The 21,396-nt window shown below is 53.4% G+C and overlaps 1 protein-coding gene and 1 long non-coding RNA gene across 4 annotated transcripts in view; one reads left to right on the top strand and one right to left on the bottom strand.

Moving 5' to 3' along the window:
• Positions 1 to 9,050, top strand: part of NCKAP5L (NCK associated protein 5 like) — a 30,806-nt gene extending 21,756 nt beyond the window's left edge. For 2 of the 3 annotated variants that reach the window (XM_028125508.2, XM_028125511.2), the window contains 7 exons: positions 1,053 to 1,166; positions 2,231 to 4,857; positions 5,737 to 5,899; positions 6,118 to 6,199; positions 6,570 to 6,878; positions 6,957 to 7,099; positions 7,453 to 9,050. In XM_028125508.2, coding sequence (XP_027981309.2) covers positions 1,053 to 1,166; positions 2,231 to 4,857; positions 5,737 to 5,899; positions 6,118 to 6,199; positions 6,570 to 6,878; positions 6,957 to 7,099; positions 7,453 to 7,665 — 3,651 coding nt within the window. In that variant the 3' untranslated portion in view covers positions 7,666 to 9,050. The remainder of the gene's footprint in view (positions 1 to 1,052; positions 1,167 to 2,230; positions 4,858 to 5,736; positions 5,900 to 6,117; positions 6,200 to 6,569; positions 6,879 to 6,956; positions 7,100 to 7,452) is intronic. The other variant, XM_088026058.1, reaches the window with a different exon arrangement.
• A 2,832-nt stretch (positions 9,051 to 11,882) lies between these two features.
• On the bottom strand, positions 11,883 to 20,607 carry LOC148163749 (uncharacterized). Its single transcript, XR_015768853.1, has 2 exons — positions 18,935 to 20,607; positions 11,883 to 17,714 (listed from the first exon to the last, which is right to left on the bottom strand). It is a non-coding gene; the product is annotated as an uncharacterized LOC148163749 (long non-coding RNA).
• Positions 20,608 to 21,396: the final 789 nt, after the last annotated feature.

Below are 21,396 nucleotides of genomic sequence, written 5' to 3'. Positions count from 1 at the left end.
GTGGCCTTAGGGAGGTGACATTGGACCTGGGCCTTGCTGCACAGGCGATTTAAAAAAGTAGAGTTGGGGGTGGGGAGAAGGGCTGCCCTGTGGGAGGAACCGCAGGGAAACCCCGGGCAGAAGCAAGCTGTTCGACTGGGCTGGAATGGAGACTGTGCCAAGGAACAGCAGTGAGAACCAGAGGTGGCGTCAGGGAAGGACCAGCAGGCCGGGCCCAGAATGCCGGCAGAGGGGTCCAGACCTGTCTCCTTGGGCAAGTGGGCAGGAATAGGAGGCTTTAGAGGTAAAGGAAAAAAAAATACTGCTTTGTGGATAAGGGATTTGTAAAGCCACTGGACCAGGTCGGGGAGACAAGCGCTGAGCAGCATCCAGGCCAGAGGAGTGAGGATCTGGGCTGTAGCCGGCTGGCCAGAAGAGGGAAAAACACCACAGAGGCAGGAATTTACAGCTGACTCCTGTCTAGTCGAGACGCCTCGGCGATGGAAATGACATTCACAGGGACTGAGAGAGAGGTGACCTGTGATTCCGTAGTGGTACTTTTGTCATCCTCAGAGACCAGTTGGGGGGAGGGGCAGAGATGAGAACCCCTACCCTCTCTCTTCTCGGACCCAGTAACAAATGCCTCTGCGTCAGTCTCAGCCATCCCGGGGAAGCTAGGGTCACAGGCAGTCAGAACAGGAAGGGGCTGTTGGAGGCCGGCCCTCTGTAATCGGGAAGGGGGCCCCGCAGAGAAGCCGAGTGGTCCTGGAGCCGCAAATTAGGCTTGTCACTGCCCTCTGCCCCGGGACCTTCTTTCTCCAGAGCCCCAGGCCAGTCCCATCTCCCTGCCACCTGGGCTCACACGTCTTCATTCCACCTGTGCACAGTCTCCCGAGGCTCCGCTGACCGAGTGGCAGGGGTAGTGGCGGAAGCCACACTGGAGGCCAAGAGATGACCTGAAGGAGCAGACTTGGAAGAACGTTTTCCTGCCCTGGAGGGGAAGGCCGAACTTTGTGAGGGAGTAGGGACCCGGGACAGACAGCCCCATTGCTAACTCTGCCTCTCCCCTGCAGATCCCACTCGCGCCGCTCCAGCCGCCTTCAGAGCCACCGGCCTCTCCCTCCCTGAGCTCTGCCGAGGGACCGACCACCCCGCTGCCACTGGGGCACTGTGCTGGGCAGAGAGAGGTAGGAGGGCTGGCCACAGTGGTTTGTGGTTTCGCTGGCGACGAACTCCTCAGTCGGTTCTCTGTTGCTGCTTCCTAAGGAGTGCCAGGGGGAGGGCTGCTCCCTGGTGCCCAGATCCTCGTCCGGGTGTGAGCCTCAGACCGAGAGAAACAGGACCCCACTGCCAGTCATGAGCCTTGTGAGCAAAGTTAGTTAGTGGTAGACTCGTGGTTACCATTTTCTGAGCTCTCACTGCCACACACCTGGATCTCATTTATATTTTTTTTAATAATTTTTGGCCTATATTCACAGTTGTCTCTATTGAAGTCTAGAACTATTCATTTATTCTTTTGCTTCCCTGGCTTCCTTTATTTTAGGAGGTTAAGCATAATTACCACCCCATTTTATAGACGATGCCGTGAAGCTTAGGTTAAAAAACTAGCTGACGTCCGTATAACTAGTTGAGCGGTAGACCTGGGACTTGAACCTCCATAGTCTGGCTCCGGGGCCCGTGTAGTTAACCGCTATGCCAGATGAGGTGGGCCCAAGAAGGAGCTGGGCAGAAACAGGGAGAGGCTTGCCGTGGAGCTGTCCCAGCTCCCTCCTCCCTGGGGTGCGGGTCCACAGGACAGCTGTCTGACCTGAGAAGGCCTGGGCTTACTGGCAGGGACTAACTGAGCACTTGGCCACATAGCACCCTCTTCTTGAGTGTCTGTGTTCTTTCTGGAGCCTGGAAAATGGACAGGCCTCCCTCCCCTGGGGCAAACATAGATATCAGGGTTGTAGGTGGTATCAGCCCTGCTGAACCAAACAGTAGTGGGGGGGTGCAAGCAGGGGGTGTTGGGATAACCAGGAAGGCAGATGAGGGCCCCACCCCACCCCAGGTACAGCAGGAGGAAGAGTTGGTTGGGGTCACCGGGGCTCAGTGACTTAAGGAAGCTGAGCTGTCCTCTCCGAGAAGCTGTTAATTCCTTCTGGGGACTCGGACAAAACCAGGCCAGCCCTGTTCCTGACATACTCAGTTTGGCCCAGCTCAGGTCCTAGGCCTGCACGCGGGCCCCTCCTCATGTTGTTTCTCCCCGAAGGTGTGTTGGGAGCAGCAGATGCGGCCAGGAGGCCCAGGACCCCCGGGACCCCCAGCCGCCCCACCCCCGGCACTGGATGCCCTGTCCCCATTCCTTCGAAAGAAAGCGCAGATCCTGGAGGTGCTGAGAGCCCTGGAAGAGACCGACCCGTTGCTTCTTTGCTCGCCTGCCACCCCGTGGCGGCCCCCAGGCGAGGGTCCCGGCTCCCCAGAGCCCATCAACGGCGAGCTGTGTGGCCCGCCCCAGCCTGAACCCTCCTCCTGGGCCCCCTACCTGCTCCTAGGCCCTGGTAGCCTGGGAGGCCTGCTACACTGGGAGCGCCTCTTGGGGGGCCCAGGAGAGGAAGAGGGTGCTGGGCGGCCCTGGGGCCCTGGTAGGGGCTCCTCCCAGGCCCAAGGCACTGGCTCTGGGCCACCCTGTGCCCCAGGCAGCAGCAGCTCCTCCTCCTCGGATGAGGCAGGTGACCCCAACGAGGCGCCCAGCCCTGACACCCTGCTTGGGGCCCTGGCCCGCAAACAGTTGAACCTGGGCCAGCTCCTTGAGGACACAGAGTCTTACCTACAGGCCTTCTTGGCTGGGGCTGCAGGCCCACTCAACGGGGACCAGCCAGGTCCCGGGCAGCCATCTTCCCCAGACCAGGGCCCCCCACAGCTGTCCAAGTCCAGAGGCCTCCCCAAGTCAGCTTGGGGTGGGGGTATCCCAGAGGCCCACAGGCCGGGCTTTGGTGCTACCTCAGAGGGCCAGGGTCCCCTCCCCTTCCTCAGCATGTTCATGGGTGCGGGTGATGCCCCCCTGGGCTCGCGGCCTGGCCACCCCTACTCCTCATCTCAGGTGAAAAGCAAGCTCCAAATTGGCCCCCCTTCTCCCGGGGAAGCCCAGGGACCCCTTCTGCCCTCTCCAGCCAGAGGTCTCAAGTTTCTAAAGCTGCCTCCAGCTTCGGAGAAGATCCCCAGCCCAGGAGGCCCCCAGCTCAGCCCCCAGCTTCCCCGGAACTCCCGAATTCCCTGTCGAAACAGTGGCTCTGATGGTAGCCCCTCCCCGCTGCTGGCCCGCAGGGGTCTGAGTGGAGGAGAGCTGTCCCCGGAGGGAGCACAGGGCCTGCCCACCAGCCCTTCCCCCTGCTCTGCAGCTCTGGACTCTGCACAGCTCAGACCTCCCCAGCCAGCATTGTCCACCACGCTGTCCCCAGGACCCGTGGTCTCTCCCTGCTATGAGAACATCCTGGACCTTTCCCGGAGCACCTTTAGGGGGCCTTCCCCAGAGCCACCTCCATCCCCACTGCAGGTACCCACCTACCCACAATTAACTCTGGAGGTGCCACGGGCCCCTGAGGTCCTCAGAAGTCCTGGAGCTCCCCCCAGCCCTTGCCTCCCAGAATCCTCCTATGGGAGTGCCCAGGAGAAGAGTTTGGACAAAGCCGGCTCGGAGTCTCCCCATCCTGGCCGCCGGACCCCCAGCAGCTCATCCAAGAAGCCCAGCCAGGGGGCAGGGCGGCGACCTGGGGATCCTGGCTACACCCCTCTGCGGGACAGACTGGCAGCCCTGGGGAAACTGAAGACTGGCCCTGAGGGGCCAGAGAAAAACGGGGTGCCAGCCAGGCCTGGCACCGAGAAGGTGCGGGGAGCAGGGAGGTCAGCGGAGAGCCCTGGAGATGCGGCGCCTCCCACCCCCCGGCCTCCTGAGGGGCCAGAAGCCAAGGGGGCCCTGCGGGGGGCAGTGGCCTTGGGCACGAGCAGCCTGAAGCAGCAAGACCCTGGGCTCCTGGGGGACCCCGGGGCCCGAGTCTACTCCTCCCACTCCATGGGGGCCCGGGTGGACCTGGAGCCCGTCTCACCAAGGAGCTGCCTCACCAAAGTGGAGCTGGCCAAGAGCCGGCTGGCAGGGGCCCTGTGCCCCCAGGTACCCCGCACACCTGCCAAAGTGCCCACCTCAGCCCCCAGCCTTGGCAAGCCCAATAAGAGCCCCCATGGCAGCCCAACGAAGCTACCTTCCAAGTCCCCCACCAAGGTGGTACCCCGCCCAGTAGCCCCACCGACCACCAAGGAGCCCCCTAAGCCTGACAAGGGGAAGGGCCCACCGTGGGCAGACTGTGGCGGCGCTCCGGCCCAGCCTCTGTCCCCTGCCCCTGGCCCTGCAGACGCAAGCCAAGGCCCCGAGGGCCGGGCCCCGCACTCGGCCATCGAGGAGAAGGTGATGAAGGGCATCGAGGAGAACGTGCTGCGGCTCCAGGGCCAGGAGCGGGGACCAGGCGCCGAGGCCAAGCACCGCAACGCCAGCAGCATTGCCAGCTGGTTCGGCCTGAAGAAGAGCAAGCTGCCGGCGCTGAACCGCCGCGCAGAGGCCGCCAAGAGCAAGGAAGCGGCCAGCGGGGGCTCACCGCTCCGGAAGGAAGTCAAGGTGGAAGCCCGGAAGCTGGAGGCCGAGAGCCTCAACATCTCCAAGCTGATGGCTAAGGCGGAAGACCTCCGCCGGGCACTGGAGGAAGAGAAGGCCTACCTGAGCAGCCGGGCCCGGCCGCGGCCCGGAGGACCGGCTCCAGGACCAAGTACGGGGCTGGGGCAGGTGCAGGGCCAGCTGGCTGGCATGTACCAGGGCGCAGACACCTTCATGCAGCAGCTGCTCAACAGGTGAGGAGGGCCTGGGCCCGGTCAGCAAGCGCTGAGTAGTTGGGGGGCACTTCCCCCCCACCCCCCATGGGCCCTCCTGGGGCTGGGACTGCTTTCCCTGAGAGCAGAAAGGGCAGGAGGTCAAGTAAAATGCCACCAAAGCATCTAGGGGCTAATGGCCTGGCCCAGAAGAAAGATCGGGGCTTAGATCGGAAGCCTGGGCTCTGTGCCCCAGCTCCCCTCCTCTCTGACCGCCTGATGTTGCACGTGCTGAGACCCAGCTTCTCATTGAAGAAGGGTTAACAGTCCGCATTTCCCTGAATCGCTTCCAGCATTAGCCGAGGCACCAGAAGTGCTGCCTATGCGCTGATGTTACCGTGGGCTGATGGGGGTCTTACTCTGGGATTTTCTGTCCCATAGCACACCGGGGCTCCCCTCCCCATCTTGCCCATTGCCACCTGCCACAGACTCAGCAGCGGGAGCGGTAGCTCAGAGAAGGGGCCATCCCGTCTTGGGGTTGCTCTGTCCGGGCCAGATGAGGCAGAGTGTCCATAGAGGTTGGGCACCGGGTGGGGGTGTGGCCTTTGTGGACCAGGAGGTGACCAGGCTGCCATCTACTAGCAGATGGCATCGAGATGTCTCTAGGCTTGACCCTGTGTGGCTTTTGGAGAACTTGTTCCATCTCCCCTGCCGTTTCTCTGAGGTTTTTCCTAGAGCCTCTGCCTGTTCCCAGCATCAGGAGGAGTTGATGGCGGCAGCCACCGGGGCTGTGTCCCCTCTCCCAGGGGCCGGGGGCAGTGGGGATTTCGCTAGACCCAACCCCACCGGAGGGAGTGAGGTCTGAGTGTCTCTGGGTGCACCCAGGCCTCCCTTCACCTTTGTCTGCACTGCTGCCTGTAGAGTGGATGGCAAGGAGCTGCCGCCCAAGAACTGGCGGGAGCCCAAACCCGAGTATGGCGATTTCCAACCAGTGTCCTCTGACTCCAAGAACCCCTGGCCAGCCTGTGGGCCTCGAAATGGCCTGGTGGGGCCTCTTCAGAGCTGTGGAAAACCTCCTGGAAAGGTAGGTTCTTGGCGGCTCGGTATTGGGCCTAGCTCTGTGGCCCGGCCAGATCTCCCACCCCCTGGAGGGTCCCCCTTCCCTGGGTCGTGGAAGCAGCTGGGTGTACTCGTGGTCTCTGGGGGCTGGTGGGCTCCAGGGGTCCCAATGACAGAGCTTGGGGAGGGGCCTGGGCAGGGGTGGAAGGAAGGGGTTCTGAGGTCTCCTGTACCCCCATGCAGCCAAACAGCGAGCCGGGAAGGCGGGAAGAGATGCCCTCAGAGGACAGCCTGGCTGAGCCAGTGCCCACCTCACACTTCACAGGTCAGCAGGGTCAGGGGCCAAGGATGGGACCTGCCCCTCAGCCCCTGCCCACTTTACTCCTTTCCTGTCACTGCAGCAGGTGCCAGGCCCTGAGTGCCATCTTGGGGCCAAGCACCAGGTAGGCACTGGAGCTCTGCACAGAACTAAATCCCTCCCTGCCCTTGGGTACCCGGCCTGCTTCCCTGCCCCCCGCCCACATCCCTCCATATCTAGGGGAGTTGAGGGGGAGGACTGGTAGGGATGACAGCCTGTTGGGCCAGGAGGGGCCCTGCCCAGGTGGGGAGCCCCGGCTGGGGCAGGAAGCCGGAAGAAAAAGGCAGAGGGGCGGAGCCTACAGCCTCCCATCCCTGACTTACCCTCCCCTTCCCAGCCTGTGGCTCCTTGACTCGAACCCTGGACAGTGGCATTGGGACCTTTCCACCCCCAGACCATGGCAGCAGTGGGACCCCCAGCAAGAATCTTCCCAAGACAAAGCCACCACGGCTGGACCCCCCACCCGGAGTGCCCCCGGCTCGGCCCCCACCCCTTACCAAAGTCCCCCGCCGTGCCCACACGCTGGAGCGTGAGGTGCCAGGCATAGAGGAGCTTCTGGTGAGCGGGCGGCACCCTAGCATGTCAGCCTTCCCCGCACTGCTCACCGCCGCTCCAGGCCACCGAGGCCATCAGACCTGTCCTGACGGTGAGTAGACGGGCAGAAGGGCGGGTCATCCCTGGAGCTCTACCCGCCACCACCCACCTTCCCCTTGTCCCCATGCAGATCCCTGTGAAGACCCAGGCCCTCCCCCTCCTGTCCAGCTGGCTAAGAACTGGACCTTCCCCAACGCGAGGGCAGCCAACAGCTCCACTGACCCTTTTCTATGCCCATCCCGACAATTGGAGGGGCTGCCCAGGACCCCCATGGTGAGCATGGCCAGAAAGGAGACAGGCCTGGAGGGCAGGAGGGATGACATGGGGAGAGCAGTTCCTGCAACGAGGTACAGCCCTGTCTTAGAAGAGGCTGAAGGGTCAGCCCCCTTGGATGCCCCTCCGGGCAGCCCACCCACCTGCCCCTTCTCACACCCCTCTTGGAGAAAGGGTTTCTCTCCCTCCCTAGAACCTCGGTAGGACCATGCTCAGTTGTGCCTCAGGCCACCTTGGTGGGCCCCCTCTGCAGCACCCCGTCAGGTGGGCAGAGCCCAGCACCTCTCTAGTCCAGCTGCAGGGCGGAGCGGGGGTGAAAGGAGCTACTTCTTGAGCTTCCCTTCCGTTCCCAGGCCCTGCCCGTGGACCGGAAGCGGAGCCTGGAGCCCAGCCGCCCAGCCCCTACACCCCAGGGCCCGGCATTTGGAGGTAGCCGCACACCCAGCACATCGGACGTGGGCGAGGAAGGGAGAGTGGCCAGTGGCGGCCCACCAGGTCTGGAGACCTCAGAGTCTCTCAGTGACTCCCTCTACGATTCGCTCTCCTCCTGTGGGAGTCAGGGCTGAGGGGCTGTGCCGCATTAGGGCCCCTCTCTGGCGTTGGAGACCACTGACTGGACCAGCTCTCCTCGTGCCCCATCCCTTGGGGCCCATGGGGCCCCTCCCTGCAGGGACCAAGGAGGCAGATGGATCAGAAGGTGAAGGGGGTCCCTGACACACCCCATTGCCCACCGCTGCTGTGGAGGGGATGCCCACTCTCAGCTCAGGGAGAGACCCCACCCTTGGTCCCTTCTCTCACCTGGAGTAAGGCTCGTCCTCTGAGGGACTGGGGGTTCAAGGTCGCAGTGTCCCAGCCCCCAGCGCCCCCTTCAGGCTGAGCCATCTTGTGGTGCTGGGCTTCCCGCCCACCAGCTGTGCCATCTCTGCCCAACCTGGCTGCTCCCTGCCCTGGAGCCCCGTGGGGCCAGCCCAGAGTCCCCGTGCCAGTGGAGTTTGGGGGGCGAAGGGTCAAGTTGCCTTCTCTCTCTGTCTGCCCTGGTCCTCCCTGCTGTCTGGATGGTGCTGCCCTCCCCTGCCCCATGTCTTTGGGGTCCGTTTGTCTGTCTTTTTGTGATTTTTTTATATTGAAGCGCCTGGCCCAGCCCCCACCCCCATCCCCGCACTGCGGTTAATTTATCTGTCGTTAAGAACTCGGCTGCTCTGCTTCCAGCCTCTGCTTCTGCCCTATTCCTAATAAAACGTGGAGGCCCCTCCCTGCCCTGGACTCCGCTTTTTCTGTGGGAGGTCTCCGGAGTGGACAGATGGGTGGAGGCTGCATGGGTGCCAGGGTGAGGGACCCCAGGGACCTAGACTTGGCCTCAGGTGCCCTTGTGAGGCAGCCCCCTGCCACCGGCACAGCTGCTGGTGGGGTCACCTTAGAAGGTCGCTAAGTGTTGGGGAGTGGGGTCTGCTTAGGCCTGGAATGGTGCCTGGGGTTAGGGGATTCATTCCCCTGCGGTAGGGCAGAAGGCTGGGCTGCCTCTGGGGAGGGTGGCTGTGGGCATGCGCTCAAACTCCGGTACATACTGGGTGGGATGGGGTGTACAGAGTGAGCTTCAGGGGCTGCTGTGTAGACAGTTAAGTGTCTGTAGCCTCCTGTTGCCAGAAAGCAAAGCACAGCTGGGTCTCAAACTGTTGCCACCTTCTTCTTTTTTTTTTTTTAATATTTTATTTATTTGAGAGAGAGGGAGAGCATGAGTGGGGGAGAGACAGAGTCAGAGGGAGAAGCAGACTCCGCACTGAGCAGGGAGCCCGAAGTGAAGTGGGGCTCCATGCCAGGACCCCAGGATCATGACCTGAGCCGAAGGCAGACACTTAACTGACTGAGCCACCCAGGCGCCCCCTGTTGCCACCTTCTTATCTCTCCTCAGACATTGGGCTTTCCCCCCCAGATCTTCTTGCCCCTATTTCTACCTCAGATTTCTTTGTTTGTTTGTTTGTTTGTTTGTTTGTTTGTTTGTTTCTTTCTTTCTTTCTTTCTTTTTAAAGATTTTATGTATTTATTTGACAGGGAGAGAGCAGGAACACAAGCAAGGGGAGCAGCAGAGGGAGAGGGAGAAGCAGGCTCCCCGCGGAGCAGGGAGCCCGACATGGGGCTTGATCTCAGAACCCTGGGATCATGACCTGAGCCGAAGGCAGATGCTTAACTGACTGAGCCACCCAGGTGCCCCTCTACCTCATATTTCAACCAGAAGTTCCCCTTGCTCTGAAATTCTCACTTCAGGAAGGGGAGGCCAAGAATGAGGCTGTGTGGAAGGGTCTAGGCTTCTAGGAGTTATTTCGTACTCTCCACATGGCATGAAAAGGCCATGGGGTGGCGGTGGCCCTCTAGCCCTTGGATTTCCCGTTGGGCATGAAGCTGGGCATTACCTGGAGGTAAGCCAGGGGCACCTAGACCATCACACATTGGCCAGCCAAGTTGGGCCAAGGAGGGCCTCCTTCCTGCCCAGGTTGCCAGGGTGTGGGGTGACTTGTTGAGTGCCCATCAGACCTAGCTGGCACCTAGCCTCTCCCCGTGATGTACAGTCTGAAGGCCACCTGGGCAGCATACACTCAGTACCCCTGGCCTTGTGGCTGGGATTCTGGACCGTTCATCATGGGGGTGGGGGCCCTATGGTGAACACATGGTCTGTGTTGGCACCACAGGCTTGCAGAGCTGAGGTCAGGGGTGCCTGGCAGGGAGTAGGAGCTGGGCCCATTCACACCTCGGTGATACGCTGGCTGTCGCTCTGTGCCCTGGCCAGCCCAAGGAAGGTCAGGGTAGGGAGTGTCTGGGCCTCCCTTTATACTAGCTCCTAACCCTGGTGTCTCCAGCCCCAGAATGCTCCAGAGAGCAGTAGAAGAACTCCTCCCATTAAAATAAACACCTACCATGCCACCAGCCTGGCTGAGAAGTGATGGAGCCTCAAGAGAGTGGTTTCTTTCCGAGTGTGTAGCTTGCCTTTCTTCTGGCGGGACCTTAATCTCCTCCTCCCTTTTTGGCCTGTGGATCACTCCTGATGGGCAGGGCTTGAGAGCACCAGACAGGAAACTCAAGAGTCTTAGCCACTGAGTCTGGTTTTGTGGGAAAGTGGCATCCTTTCTCTGGGCCCTGGTTTTCCTTATCTATGGAAGGAAGATCAGGAGATTGGGCCAGAGCACCTTTCTCCTTAGCTCTCTAGTTCTTCCTATGTCTCCTTTAATCTGGCCTCTCTCCCTCCTCCCGTTTCCCTTCGTTGATGTCTTGGAAGAAATTAGCAAGACTTAGAGAAGGGTCAAGTCAGCTATCTTGGGTTTTCCCTAAACGTCCAAATCCCATTTTCTCACTTCCATCTTCTACCTGCAGCTCCTTTCCCATTGTCCCTTCCGCTTTTATGGGCTAGCAAATGATATTGCCAAGCTGCTAATCTGCCTTTTGCCATGGGGGCTTATAGAAAGGCTACATCCTTCTAATTTTTTATTTCTGGGTTCTTCAGGCGCCTTTCTCTGTTTGAACCTGATGTATTACCTCATTTCCTTGTTAGTCCAGAATTGTTTGCCTGCCGGATATTTACCCTCTGTCCTTTCCGGGAAAGAATTTGGGATGGTGGGTTTGACTCTGGACTCCACTTCGCAAGCTGAGACCAAGTGGCACATCCATGTTTGTGTCACCAGGGTCTGGCCCGTGTGCTGTCAGGCTCTGTTCTGCAGTGTTGCAAATGCAAGGTGTCCCCTTGGCCCCTGGGGCAGTGTGAGCCACGCAACATCAGCCACACCTGGTACCTTGGAGCCAGCCCTGCCCTACTGACAGTTCCAAGGTGGGGCAGCTCTCATTCCTAAATCTCCCCATGTCCAGCCCACAGAACTGTGTGCACCCTCCATCTGAAGTAATCCTGTGGAGGGGGGACACACAAGTAAGTCAAAGACACTCCTGGGGAACCCGTTTTTCCTTGTACTTCAAGGAAGGCTTTGGCTAAAAGACTACTTGATCTTCACTATGGCAGAACACTGCATATCTCGGTTGGCAACATCGGCTTGCAGGATTAAGGTGACCTCACTATTTTCTCCATGAAGAATGGGTGATGTTTGCCTTACCATTGTGTGTGACCCCTTCTGCTGAATTCTCCAAACAGAGGAAGCCAAAACTGCCAGGCCCCCCTTATCCCCCCTCAAATGGCATTAAGGCATCAGCAAAAGACTGAGAAGGTTTCAGGTTTCACACCACTGGACACTCTGCCTTTTACAGGAAATGTCCTAAAATGTTAACAGGTTTTCTCTGGCTTGCCAAGAGTTTTTATTGCTAGATTTTCTACAAATAGTATGTTTTGTTTTCTTTATCAAAAAAGGTTTTAAAAAAGAAACACTCATGCTCTGCAGCAAACTCTAGATATACACACCCATCCTTTAATCCTGTGTGAGTTAATTCAAACATGTACTTTTTTTTAAAGACACGTGAATGTGAAGTAAATACAGGTGAGCATTTCTATGATCTTGGGATGGGGATAAACTTTTAAAAATCTTTTTTATAATTAATAAAGACATACAAATTATAAAAATGCATGTTTTTTTAAAAAAACTTTTTTAACAGGTGCATTTTTTTCTTTAAAAAAAAAAGTGACTGAAATTGAATAGAACGAAGGAAGAAGCATCTCTTTCATACTCCAACTCCCAGCCTCACTCCCCAGATATAACACATGTTGATCAGTAACCTTTTCAAATCATGTTTTAAATGCACGCACACACACACACACACACACACACACACACACACACACACACACAGCATGTTTACGTTGACCTTTTATTAAACGATGAGATTATTCTACAGTTACTGATCTGCTTCTTTTAGCATTTAATAATATATCTTGGAGATTTTTCCAAAGTCCGTGAATCTCCATTATCATACACGGTCTTCCGTTGTATGGATGGGCCATGCTAATTTGTGTTGCCATGACAAATAGTGCTGCAGCGAACATTGCATATGTGTCTTTGGCCACTTGTGTATTTTCACAAGATAAATTTTTACCAATGGAGTTGCTAGGTCAGGGCCGCCTGGGTGGCTCAGTCAGTTTAGCGTCCGCTTTCAGCTCAGGTCATGATCCTGGAGTCCCGGGATCGGGCCCCGCATCGGGCTCCCTGCTCAGAGGGGAGTCTGCTTCTCCCTCTGCCCCTCACCCTGCTCGTGCTCACTCTCTCTCAAATAAATAAAATACTTTTTTTAAAAAAAAGGAATTGCTAGGTCATAGTATATGCTTAATTTAAATTTTTTACAGATACTAACAAATTGCATTTCACTAACAATGATCTTCTACATCATTCAGTATTATTAAATTATTTATTCTCAGCCAGTGCGGTCAGAGTAAGTGACCATGTAGAGTCTTGTGGCCCAAAGTTAGGGACTTTGACTTTTTACTCAGAGAGAAATGGGGAGCTGTTAGAGACTGATAAAGAATAAACTAGAGAGGGCAAGTATGGCCGCAGACCAGTAAGGGGACCTCTTGGGTAACTCCAATGACAGATGGTGGTGACCTGTTCCAGGGTGGAGGCACCGTAGACAATAAAATTTGCTAATGTAATTGATGTGAAGAAAGGAGAAGAGCCAAGGGTAACTCCAAGGGTTTTGGAGCAACTGGTAGGAAGAAGTTGCCATTAACCGATAAGGGGGAGAGTAAATAGAGCAGACTTGGGGGAGGGAAGATGAGGAGTTAAGTGTTGGCCATGTTAAATTTGAGATGTCTATTGGACACCAGCCAATGGAAAATGTGGAGTAAGCAATTGGTTATACAAGTCCAGAGTTTAGAAAAGAAGCCTGGGCTAGAGATATAAATTAGTAAGTCATCAACATATGGATGTTATTTAAAGCCAGGGGCTGGATGAGCTCAACAAAGCAGTGAGAAGAGGAAAGTTCTGAGTCCTAAATCCTGGGATCCTTAATTTCTTCAGAGGTCGGAGGAAATGAGGAGAGATCACAGAGGAGACTGAAAAAATAGTACCAAGAGAATGTGGGGTCCTGGAATATAAAAAACGAAAATGTTTCAAGAAAGATTAATCAGTGTCAAGTTTTGCTGATGCGTGTGTCAAATGAGGATTGAAAATTGTTTCTTCAATTTAGCAATACAGAAGTCACTGGTGACCTTAGCAAGAGTACTGGTGGAAATGAAAGCTGTTTGGAGTGGTTCAAGAAAAAAACGGGAAAGGAAGCCTTGGAGTATGTATGACTCTTCCAAGAAAGTGGAGAAGAGAGTGGGGTCAAGAAATGCAATATTTACTATTTTTTTTAAGTCTTATTTTTCAAACTATTTCAAACTTACATAAATGTTTTAAGTACAGTACAAAAACTTTCTTCTAACCCCCTTGAAAGCTGCCAGCTTGGGGCGCCTGGGTGGCTCAGTTGTTAAGCATCTGCCTTCAGCTCAGGTCATGATCCCAGGGTCCTGGGATCAAGCCCCGCATCGGGCTCCCTGCTCAGCGGGAAGCCTGCTTCTCCCTCTCCCACGCCCCCTGCTGTGTTCCCTTTCTCACTGTGTCTCTCTGTCAAATAAATAAAATCTTAAAAAATAATAATAATAAGGATGTTCATTTTCATTACATAAGTTGGTGTTTGCCAGACTAATCCATTATACATTTACTATTTTTCCCTGTATAATTAATAAGAACATAATGGGGAGGTACTTTGAAACTGTGTAAATGTTTCATTTTCATCAAACTTTCTATTTTTATTTACAAATGTTTTGGGGTTTTTCTCCTGCCGTGTTTGGTACAGAATAGACAGGATTAGCCAGGGCTGCCAATTTACCAAATGACTACAACATAGAGGAGAGAGAGAGAGGCCAGGGGATTAAAGGTATATGCAAGGGAGTGATTCTATTAGTTGGCTGTGGGCTTTACCTTGGTTAAAGAGGGAAGAGAGAATGATAAAGGGGAGGCGTGACAGAGGTACAATCAGTAGATGGCAGGTCCTGGCGGGACCAAAGGAATTTTGGTGATAGGGTACTAGAGGGAGTGAGCTGGGAAGAAATGAGGTGGTGATCAGAGGGTGGGACGCATGAGGTTGAGATGATAGGAGGTGTTATGGGTTAAACTGTGCCCCCCTCAAAAAAAAAAAAGAAGATGTTTAAGTCCTAACCCCCAGTACCTCAGAATGGAAATAAAGACTTTACAGGGGTCATCCAGCTAAAATGAAGTCATGTGGGTGGGCCCTAATCCAATATGACTGGTGTCCTTATAAAAAGTGGAAAATCAGACATAAGGACAGACCGGCGCACGGGGAGAGGCCATGGGAAGACACAGGCAGAGATCATGGCGATGCATCTACAGGCCAAGGAATACCCATCAACGACTGCCAGCAAACCACCAGAAGTCAGGGGAGAGGTCCGAAGGACACGGACGCTCCCTCACAGTCCTCAAGAAGGAACCAACCCCGCCAACACCTTGATCTCGGACTTCCAGCCTCCAGAACTGTGAGGCAACAACCTTCGGTTGTTCCAGCTTCCCAGTCGGTGGTACTTCGTTACAGCGGCCCTGGGACCCAGAGGCGTTGAAGTTACCGGGAAGGACAAGGACCAGGAAATGACCACGGCAGTGAGTAGTTCAGACAGGGTAGAGGGCAAGGTCGTTGGAGGAGAAGAGATCATGGAACTATCTGTGTGGTTGTTGAAACCTCGAAGAACTAGGACACAATTCGCATCAGAGGGAACGACCATGAGGCAGGAGCCAGAGCCTTCAAGAAATGAGAGGAAGGAACCCGGGGATTGTTAGGTGAGCGGGAAAGGGAGGGAGAGTGAACGGATAGTCTGTCAACAGGAGACTCAAGGCTGAGGGGCTTGAGGGAAAGAGAAGGGTCTGAAAGCAGCGCTGAAGAGCAAGGAGGGCACCTGCACACCTTCTGGCCTGGTGACGTGTGAGCTGAGGGAAAGAAGACAGCGTCCTCAGGGCGAGGCGGGAGGGGAGAGGTACTCGTCACAGAGGCGATGTCCGGAAGGAGCTCGCTGACGAGGAGCGGTGAGCTCTAGAGGGCCCAGGGGAAGGCTTTCAGGGGACGGGAACAGAGGAGGGAATGTGCCGGGGCTATGAGGATCAGAGCGCGGGAGATGAGTGGGCATCACACCTCAGTGGAAACATCTACCAAATATTGTGGCCATCTTTATCAACTTACCACAATCCAGTGTACCCTTTTGTACCCTTTGAATTTCATAGCTTGTGGATGGGGAACGTGGTGAAGATGTGGAATGGTCACGGCGAACCGAGAAGAGGGACCAGGCTAAGGGCGAGTCAAGGATTTTCAAACGAGGCTGGAGCCCGGCGGCGGCTGAAGAGCAGGAATGTCTTGTGGCACCAATCTACAGGAAAGTGGAGCTCTTGTGGTGGCTGTTTCTTTTCTTACCGGGGTGCAGAGGCCTGGTTCTAAGCCTAGAGAAGGAAGATTGTGGGACTAGTGCAAGGGTGGGTTTTGCTGATGAGGGAGTTGAGGTGGCTGGTGAGGTCATCCGCCATAGGCTCCGGCTTGAGCAAGAATAATAATAAGTCAGGGCGCCTGGGTGGCTCAGTTGGTTAAGCAACTGCCTTCGGCTCAGGTCATGATCCTGGAGTCCTGGAATCGAGTCCCACATCGGGCTTCCTGCTCAGCAGGGAGTCAGTCTGCTTCTCCCTCTGACCCTCTTCCCTCTCGTGCTTTCTATCTCTCATTCTCTCTCTCTCTCAAATAAATAAATAAAATCTTAAAAAAAAAAAGAATAATAATAAGTCAGAGCAAACATCATTTACAGTGTGCCGGGCACTGTTCGAAGTGCTTATCCATAGTAACTCAGTTACCCCACCGCAGTCTTTTATCCCCACTTTCGTATGAGAGTGTGAGGCTCAGAGAGCTCAAGGAAGCTGTCCGAGGTCCAAGGCTATCTGCGGAAGAGCTGTGAGTCAAACCAGGCAGTTCAGCTCCAGAGGGTGCTTTCAACAGCACAACAAAGAGGGAGGGGCCGCTAGGAGGGCCCCGAAAGGCGTGGGAGACAGTGGAGGGGTGAAGGGGCCGGGCTGGGGTTTCGGTACAACCACAGTGCTGGGGAGAAGCAGAGAGAGGTAGTGAGAGTTGGAACCATGTGTGGTTGTGGCCTGAGAGCAGAAGAGTAGACTTTTACATCCGGTGCTGCTGGCTGAAATGAGGCAGAGGGAAAAGTCACGGCAGAGGACCGGAAGATCAAGGAACCCGAGAGCTGGGTGGTGGAGGGTCATCCACGGAGCACTGAAGTATCCCAAAGTGACATGGACATGGAGGGAGAGGACAACTGGAGACAGATCTCTAATAACTACACAGAAAGTTTCCTGCAGGAGAGCAGGTGGTCAGGGAAGGGTGAGCAGAGGGCCACTGGGGCCTACGGTGGCAGAAGCCATCAGGAAAGCAGGTTTCTCGTCATTGACTCGTGGGGAAACCAACAGGGTAGCCCTGGGGGCCTTCTCTCAGGCAGGAGCACTCCAAGGAGTTGGAGTTTAAAAGCCCCAATTTAAGTTTGCCGCATATTTTCTTTGTCCGCGATTCTTTATCCTAAAAAAAAAAAAAAATCATTTCCTGCAGAACAGTTGGGAAATATATTGCCACCAAGTGGCGCCACGGCAGCCGTGCCCGTCGGAGAGGTTCGCGGGCCTGAACTGCCACCCAGTGGAGAGAAGAGGAAATGCAGGGTGCCCTCCCTTCGTCATTTGTCACCAACGCCCTAAATCAGCTGCCGGTCTCCCCACGCCCTCACAGAGTTGCGCAAAGTACAGAGAATATGAATATGTGCACTTGGACCTACCCTCTCCTTCCTTCATTTCCTCATCCAACCACACTGTTGTTTATACAACGAACATTGGTTGGGCACATAGTGGGTGTGAGACACTGAGCTAGGAACCAGGGACCCAGAGGGGAATATGACATGCCCCCTCCCTCGGGACTCACAGTTCTAGTGGTTGATGCCAAACAGTCACTGGGTGATCACAGGGGAACGTGGGTGGTGGTGTAATGGAGGGTACCCACGTGCTATGGAGGCCGCCGAAGGGGCTGTAAACCAGTCTCCCTAGATGAGGTGATATCAGGACTCAGACCTGCAGAGTAGGTGTAACTGAGTCACGCACAGAGGCTGGGGGTGAGAGTTCTAGGCAGAAAAATGTAAACGCCAAAGCCTAGCAGTGAGGGACCGAATGGAACATTCTATAGCATAAAGATCAGTTTATTATGGCTGGAGCACTGAAAGATGGGAGGATTTTTGAGTATACAATGAGAAGTTTGAACTTTCTCCTGACAGCAAAGAGGTGCCATTGAAAAGTTCAGCGCTTACTGTCAGAAAGGTCCATCTAGAAATAGTGTGCTGGGGGCTAAGGCCAGTGAGGAGGCAGGAGCAGTAACCCAGACAAGATTCAGTAGGTCCTGAACCTAGGCAGCACTTGCTGTGTTGGAGAGCCGTGGACTAGGTTTCCATATGCTCCTGAAATATGAGGTTCCCGGGGCTCTGTCGGGCTTGATCATTCTTCCTAAAATGATGCCTTTGAGATCCATCCAGGTTGTTATTTATTTATCTATGGCTTATCCCATTTTACTGCAGAGTAGTATTCCATTGTATGGATGTACCACAGTTAGTTTATCCATTCACCTGTTGAAGAATACTTGGCTTGTTCCAGATTTGGGTTATTACAAATGAAGTTTCTGTGAATGTTCATGTACAGGTTTTTGTGTGAACACACATTTTTATTTTTCTAGGATAAACATCCAGTAGTGCAATTGCTGGGTTGTATGGTTAATAGGTATTTAATTTTATGAGAAAGTGCCAAATTGTTTTCCAGAAGTTGTACCATTTCACTTTACCACTGGCAGTGTATGAGGGTTCTAGTTGCTCCACATCTTTATAACTACTTGGTATTATCACTATTTCTTTAAAATTTTAGTCATTCTAGTATGTGTAGAGTGGCATTTCATTGTTGCTTTATTTTTTTTATTTTTTTTTAAGATTTTATTTATTTATTGGACAGAGAGAGACAGCGAGAGCAGGAACACAAGCAGGGGGAGTGGGAGAGGGAGAAGCAGGCTTCCTGCTGAGCAGGGAGCCCGATGTGGGACTCGATCCCAGGACCCTGGGATCATGACCTGAGCCGAAGGCAGACGCTTAACGACTGAGCCACCCAGGCGCCCTCATTGTTGCTTTAGTTTGCATTTGCCTGATATCTAATTATATTTAACATCTTTTCATGTGTTTATTTGCCATTTGTGTATCTTTGAAGAAGTGTCTGTTCAAAGAGCTGCCTCACTTTGGTTTTAAAATGTGCCGAATCATCCACATCTCTATCTCTAACTTCCCCCCAGGACTTCAGAATGGGGATGTAAATGCTGCAAATGCCTCCTGACATCTTCATGGAAGTCCCCCCCACCACTGTAATCCCAATATGGCCAAAGGCAAAACCACCATCCCACAGGAGTCCTGGGCCTCCCCAGTGGAAGAACTACCACTTAGAGGGTTTACTTTGTGCTAAACACTGTTCCAAGTGCTTTATATATTTTAATTAACTTAATCCTTACAACGATCCTTTAGGTAGTACTGGGTTTTGTTTTGTTTTGTTTTAAGATTTTATTTATTCTGGGGTGCCTGGGTGGCTCAGTCAGTTAAACGTCTGCCTTCAACTCAGGGCATGATCCCAGGGTCTTGGGATCGAGCCCTATATCGGGCTCCCTCTCCCTCTGCGGCTCCCCCCTGCTTGTGCTCTCTCACACACACACACACTCTCTCTCTCTCTCTCTCAAATATAACGATTTTATTTATGTATTGGGGTGGGGAAGGAGCAGAGGGAAAAGGAGGCACAGAGATCTTGAGTAACTCACCCAAGCTTACACAGCTGGCAGTTGGCGGTTGGGTCTATCCAGATCCCAGAGTCACCCTTGATTCTCCTGTCTTTCTCACGTCCCCATGTCTGTTCAGTCATTAAAACCTGCGCATTTGCCTTCTGAATATTTTACTTCCATCATCTTTCCTCCAACCCTTATAACTACTGCTCTGGTGCAGCCATCTTTTCTCTTGTCTGGACCACTGTAAGTACCTTTAAAAAAAAAAAAAAACAAACCTTTTTATTATAGAAGATTTCAACAATGCAAAAAAGTAGAGACTAGTACAATGAATACACCCATTGCTACAACCAGTATAAACTCATGGCCATTCACTTCATCTGTACCACTCACTTCCTGTTGCCGCCTAACCGCGTTATTTTGAAGCAAATTTCAGCATATTAATGCATCTATAAATATTTCAGTATAAGTCTCTAAAACAACTTTCAAATAACAATCACAATACCAGGGGCACCTGGGTGGCTCGGTTGGGCGTCTGCTTCAGCTCAGGTTGTGATCTCAGGGTCCTGGGATTGAGCCCCATGTCAGGCTCCCTGCTCAGCAGGGAGTCTGCTTCTCCTTCTCCCTCTGCTGCTCCCCCTGCTCATGCTCTCTCTCTCTCAAATTAAAAAAAAAAAAAATCACAGTAACATTCTTCACATTATGCATTAGGTATTTCTTTAAATCATTAACTAATCATATTTGCATTAGTTATCCACTGCTGTGTAACTGGGTGATTTAAAACAATAATAAACATTTATTGCTGCTCACAGTCCCCATGGGCTGGAAACCTGAGAGCAGATGAGCTAGGTGGTTCTGGATCAGTGTCTCCTGAGATGCCAGTCACCTGGAAATCCAACAGGTCCCGGAGGATCTGCTTTCCGTGCAGCACATCGACACTGGCTGGCAAGTGGGTGCTGGCTATTGGCAAGGGGCTCCAGTCCTCAGTACCAGGGCTCTCCACAGGGCAGCTTGAATGGCCTCACAACCTTGCCTGGTTTCCCCAGAGCAAGCAAACCAAGGATCCAAGGAGGAAGCTGCAAGACTTTCATGACCCAGCCTCGTAAGTCACACACACGTCTACAATATTTCCTGGGTCACACATGACAGCCTGCTTCATTGTGAGAGGGTGGGAATACCAGGAGGCTAGGATTTTAGGAGGTCGTCCTAGAGAATGGTAACCACAGGTTCAAATTGCCCCAGTTGTCTGTCTCTCTCTCATTTATAGTTGGTTTATTTGAATTAGGATCCATGCTTGCATTTTGTTGATATGGCTCATAAGTCTTATTCTCTAGGTTCCTTTCCCTCTTGTTTTTTCATTTTGTCTTTTCTTTGCCCCCCCCCTTTTTTTTTAAGAAGCCAGGTTGTTTGTCCTTAGTTTTACATTTACTGGATTTTGCTGCTTACATCCCCATGATGTCATTTAACACAGTCCTCTGATTCATGTCTTTCCTGTAAACCAGTACTTAAATCTAGAACTTAATATGATTCAGATTCTTTTTTTTCCCCCCAAGAAAGCTTCAATGGTAATGTTTTCATTATTTCATTAGAGGTTTACAAAATAGTGATAAATTAACCCTATAATTCCATCATCTAATAGCCGGAATATTTCTGTAGATAGAAACTTTCACTCACTTTTTGACTACCTTGCTGCACAGTTAATACAGAAAAGATACATGCTTCTTTCTCTTTATTAACAAGTACTAGCATCCTTCAAAGGTGACCAATAAGATATTTTTAAAATATCATCATGAACTTGTAGATTTAAAACATTTGACAAATGATCACATCTTCAGCCAGGAGGCACCTCTTCAGGTTAGCCCCTGCATCCCTGACTTATACCAGCCACCTTTGACTTGTTTACTCTCTGCCATAGCATTATGCTCTGGGTGCATCCTGCACATCTCCTAAGCAGACCCCTCAGAACCATGTCCCCAAGAAGTTCTGGTTCTTTTTAGTGGGAAAGGAAAAAGACCACAATCTGGGTGGAGTATCTTTACCTTTCAATGGCACCCAACCCCGTCCATCCTCCAGTCACCTGAGATGTAAAAATGCAAAGCTGACCACTCCCCTGCTCAGAAGTCCTAAAAGGGACTCTGTCGCCCTCAGGACAAAGCCAGTTCCTAAGCACAGAATAGCCAGTCCTGGGGCGCCTGGGTGGCTTAGATGGATGAGCGTCTGCCTTTGGCTCAGGTCATGATCTCCAGGTCCTGGGATCGAGCGCTGTCGGGCTCCCAGCTCAACGGGGAGTCTCCTTCTCCCTCTGCCTCTCCCCGTTTGTGCTCTCTCAAATGAATAAATAAAATCTTTAAAAAAAAAAAAAACAGCCAGTCCTGTACTGTTTCCCCATTTCCTCCTCCCTCCCACTTCCTCCCAGTCTCAAACTTTAAAATCCCGCAGAACCTAATGTTTTGTTGCTCCGGTACCCACTTCACCTCATTGCCTGTCTCGCTTTAACTCAA

The sequence above is a fragment of the Eumetopias jubatus genome, unplaced genomic scaffold (assembly GCF_037043125.1).
Source record: "Eumetopias jubatus isolate StellerSeaLion01/CBP00866 unplaced genomic scaffold, mEumJub1_p1.0 scaffold_8, whole genome shotgun sequence".
Classification (NCBI taxonomy): Eukaryota; Metazoa; Chordata; class Mammalia; order Carnivora; family Otariidae; genus Eumetopias; species Eumetopias jubatus.
Note: the sequence above shows the minus strand (reverse complement) of the source record. Positions and strands in the feature narration are given on the sequence as shown.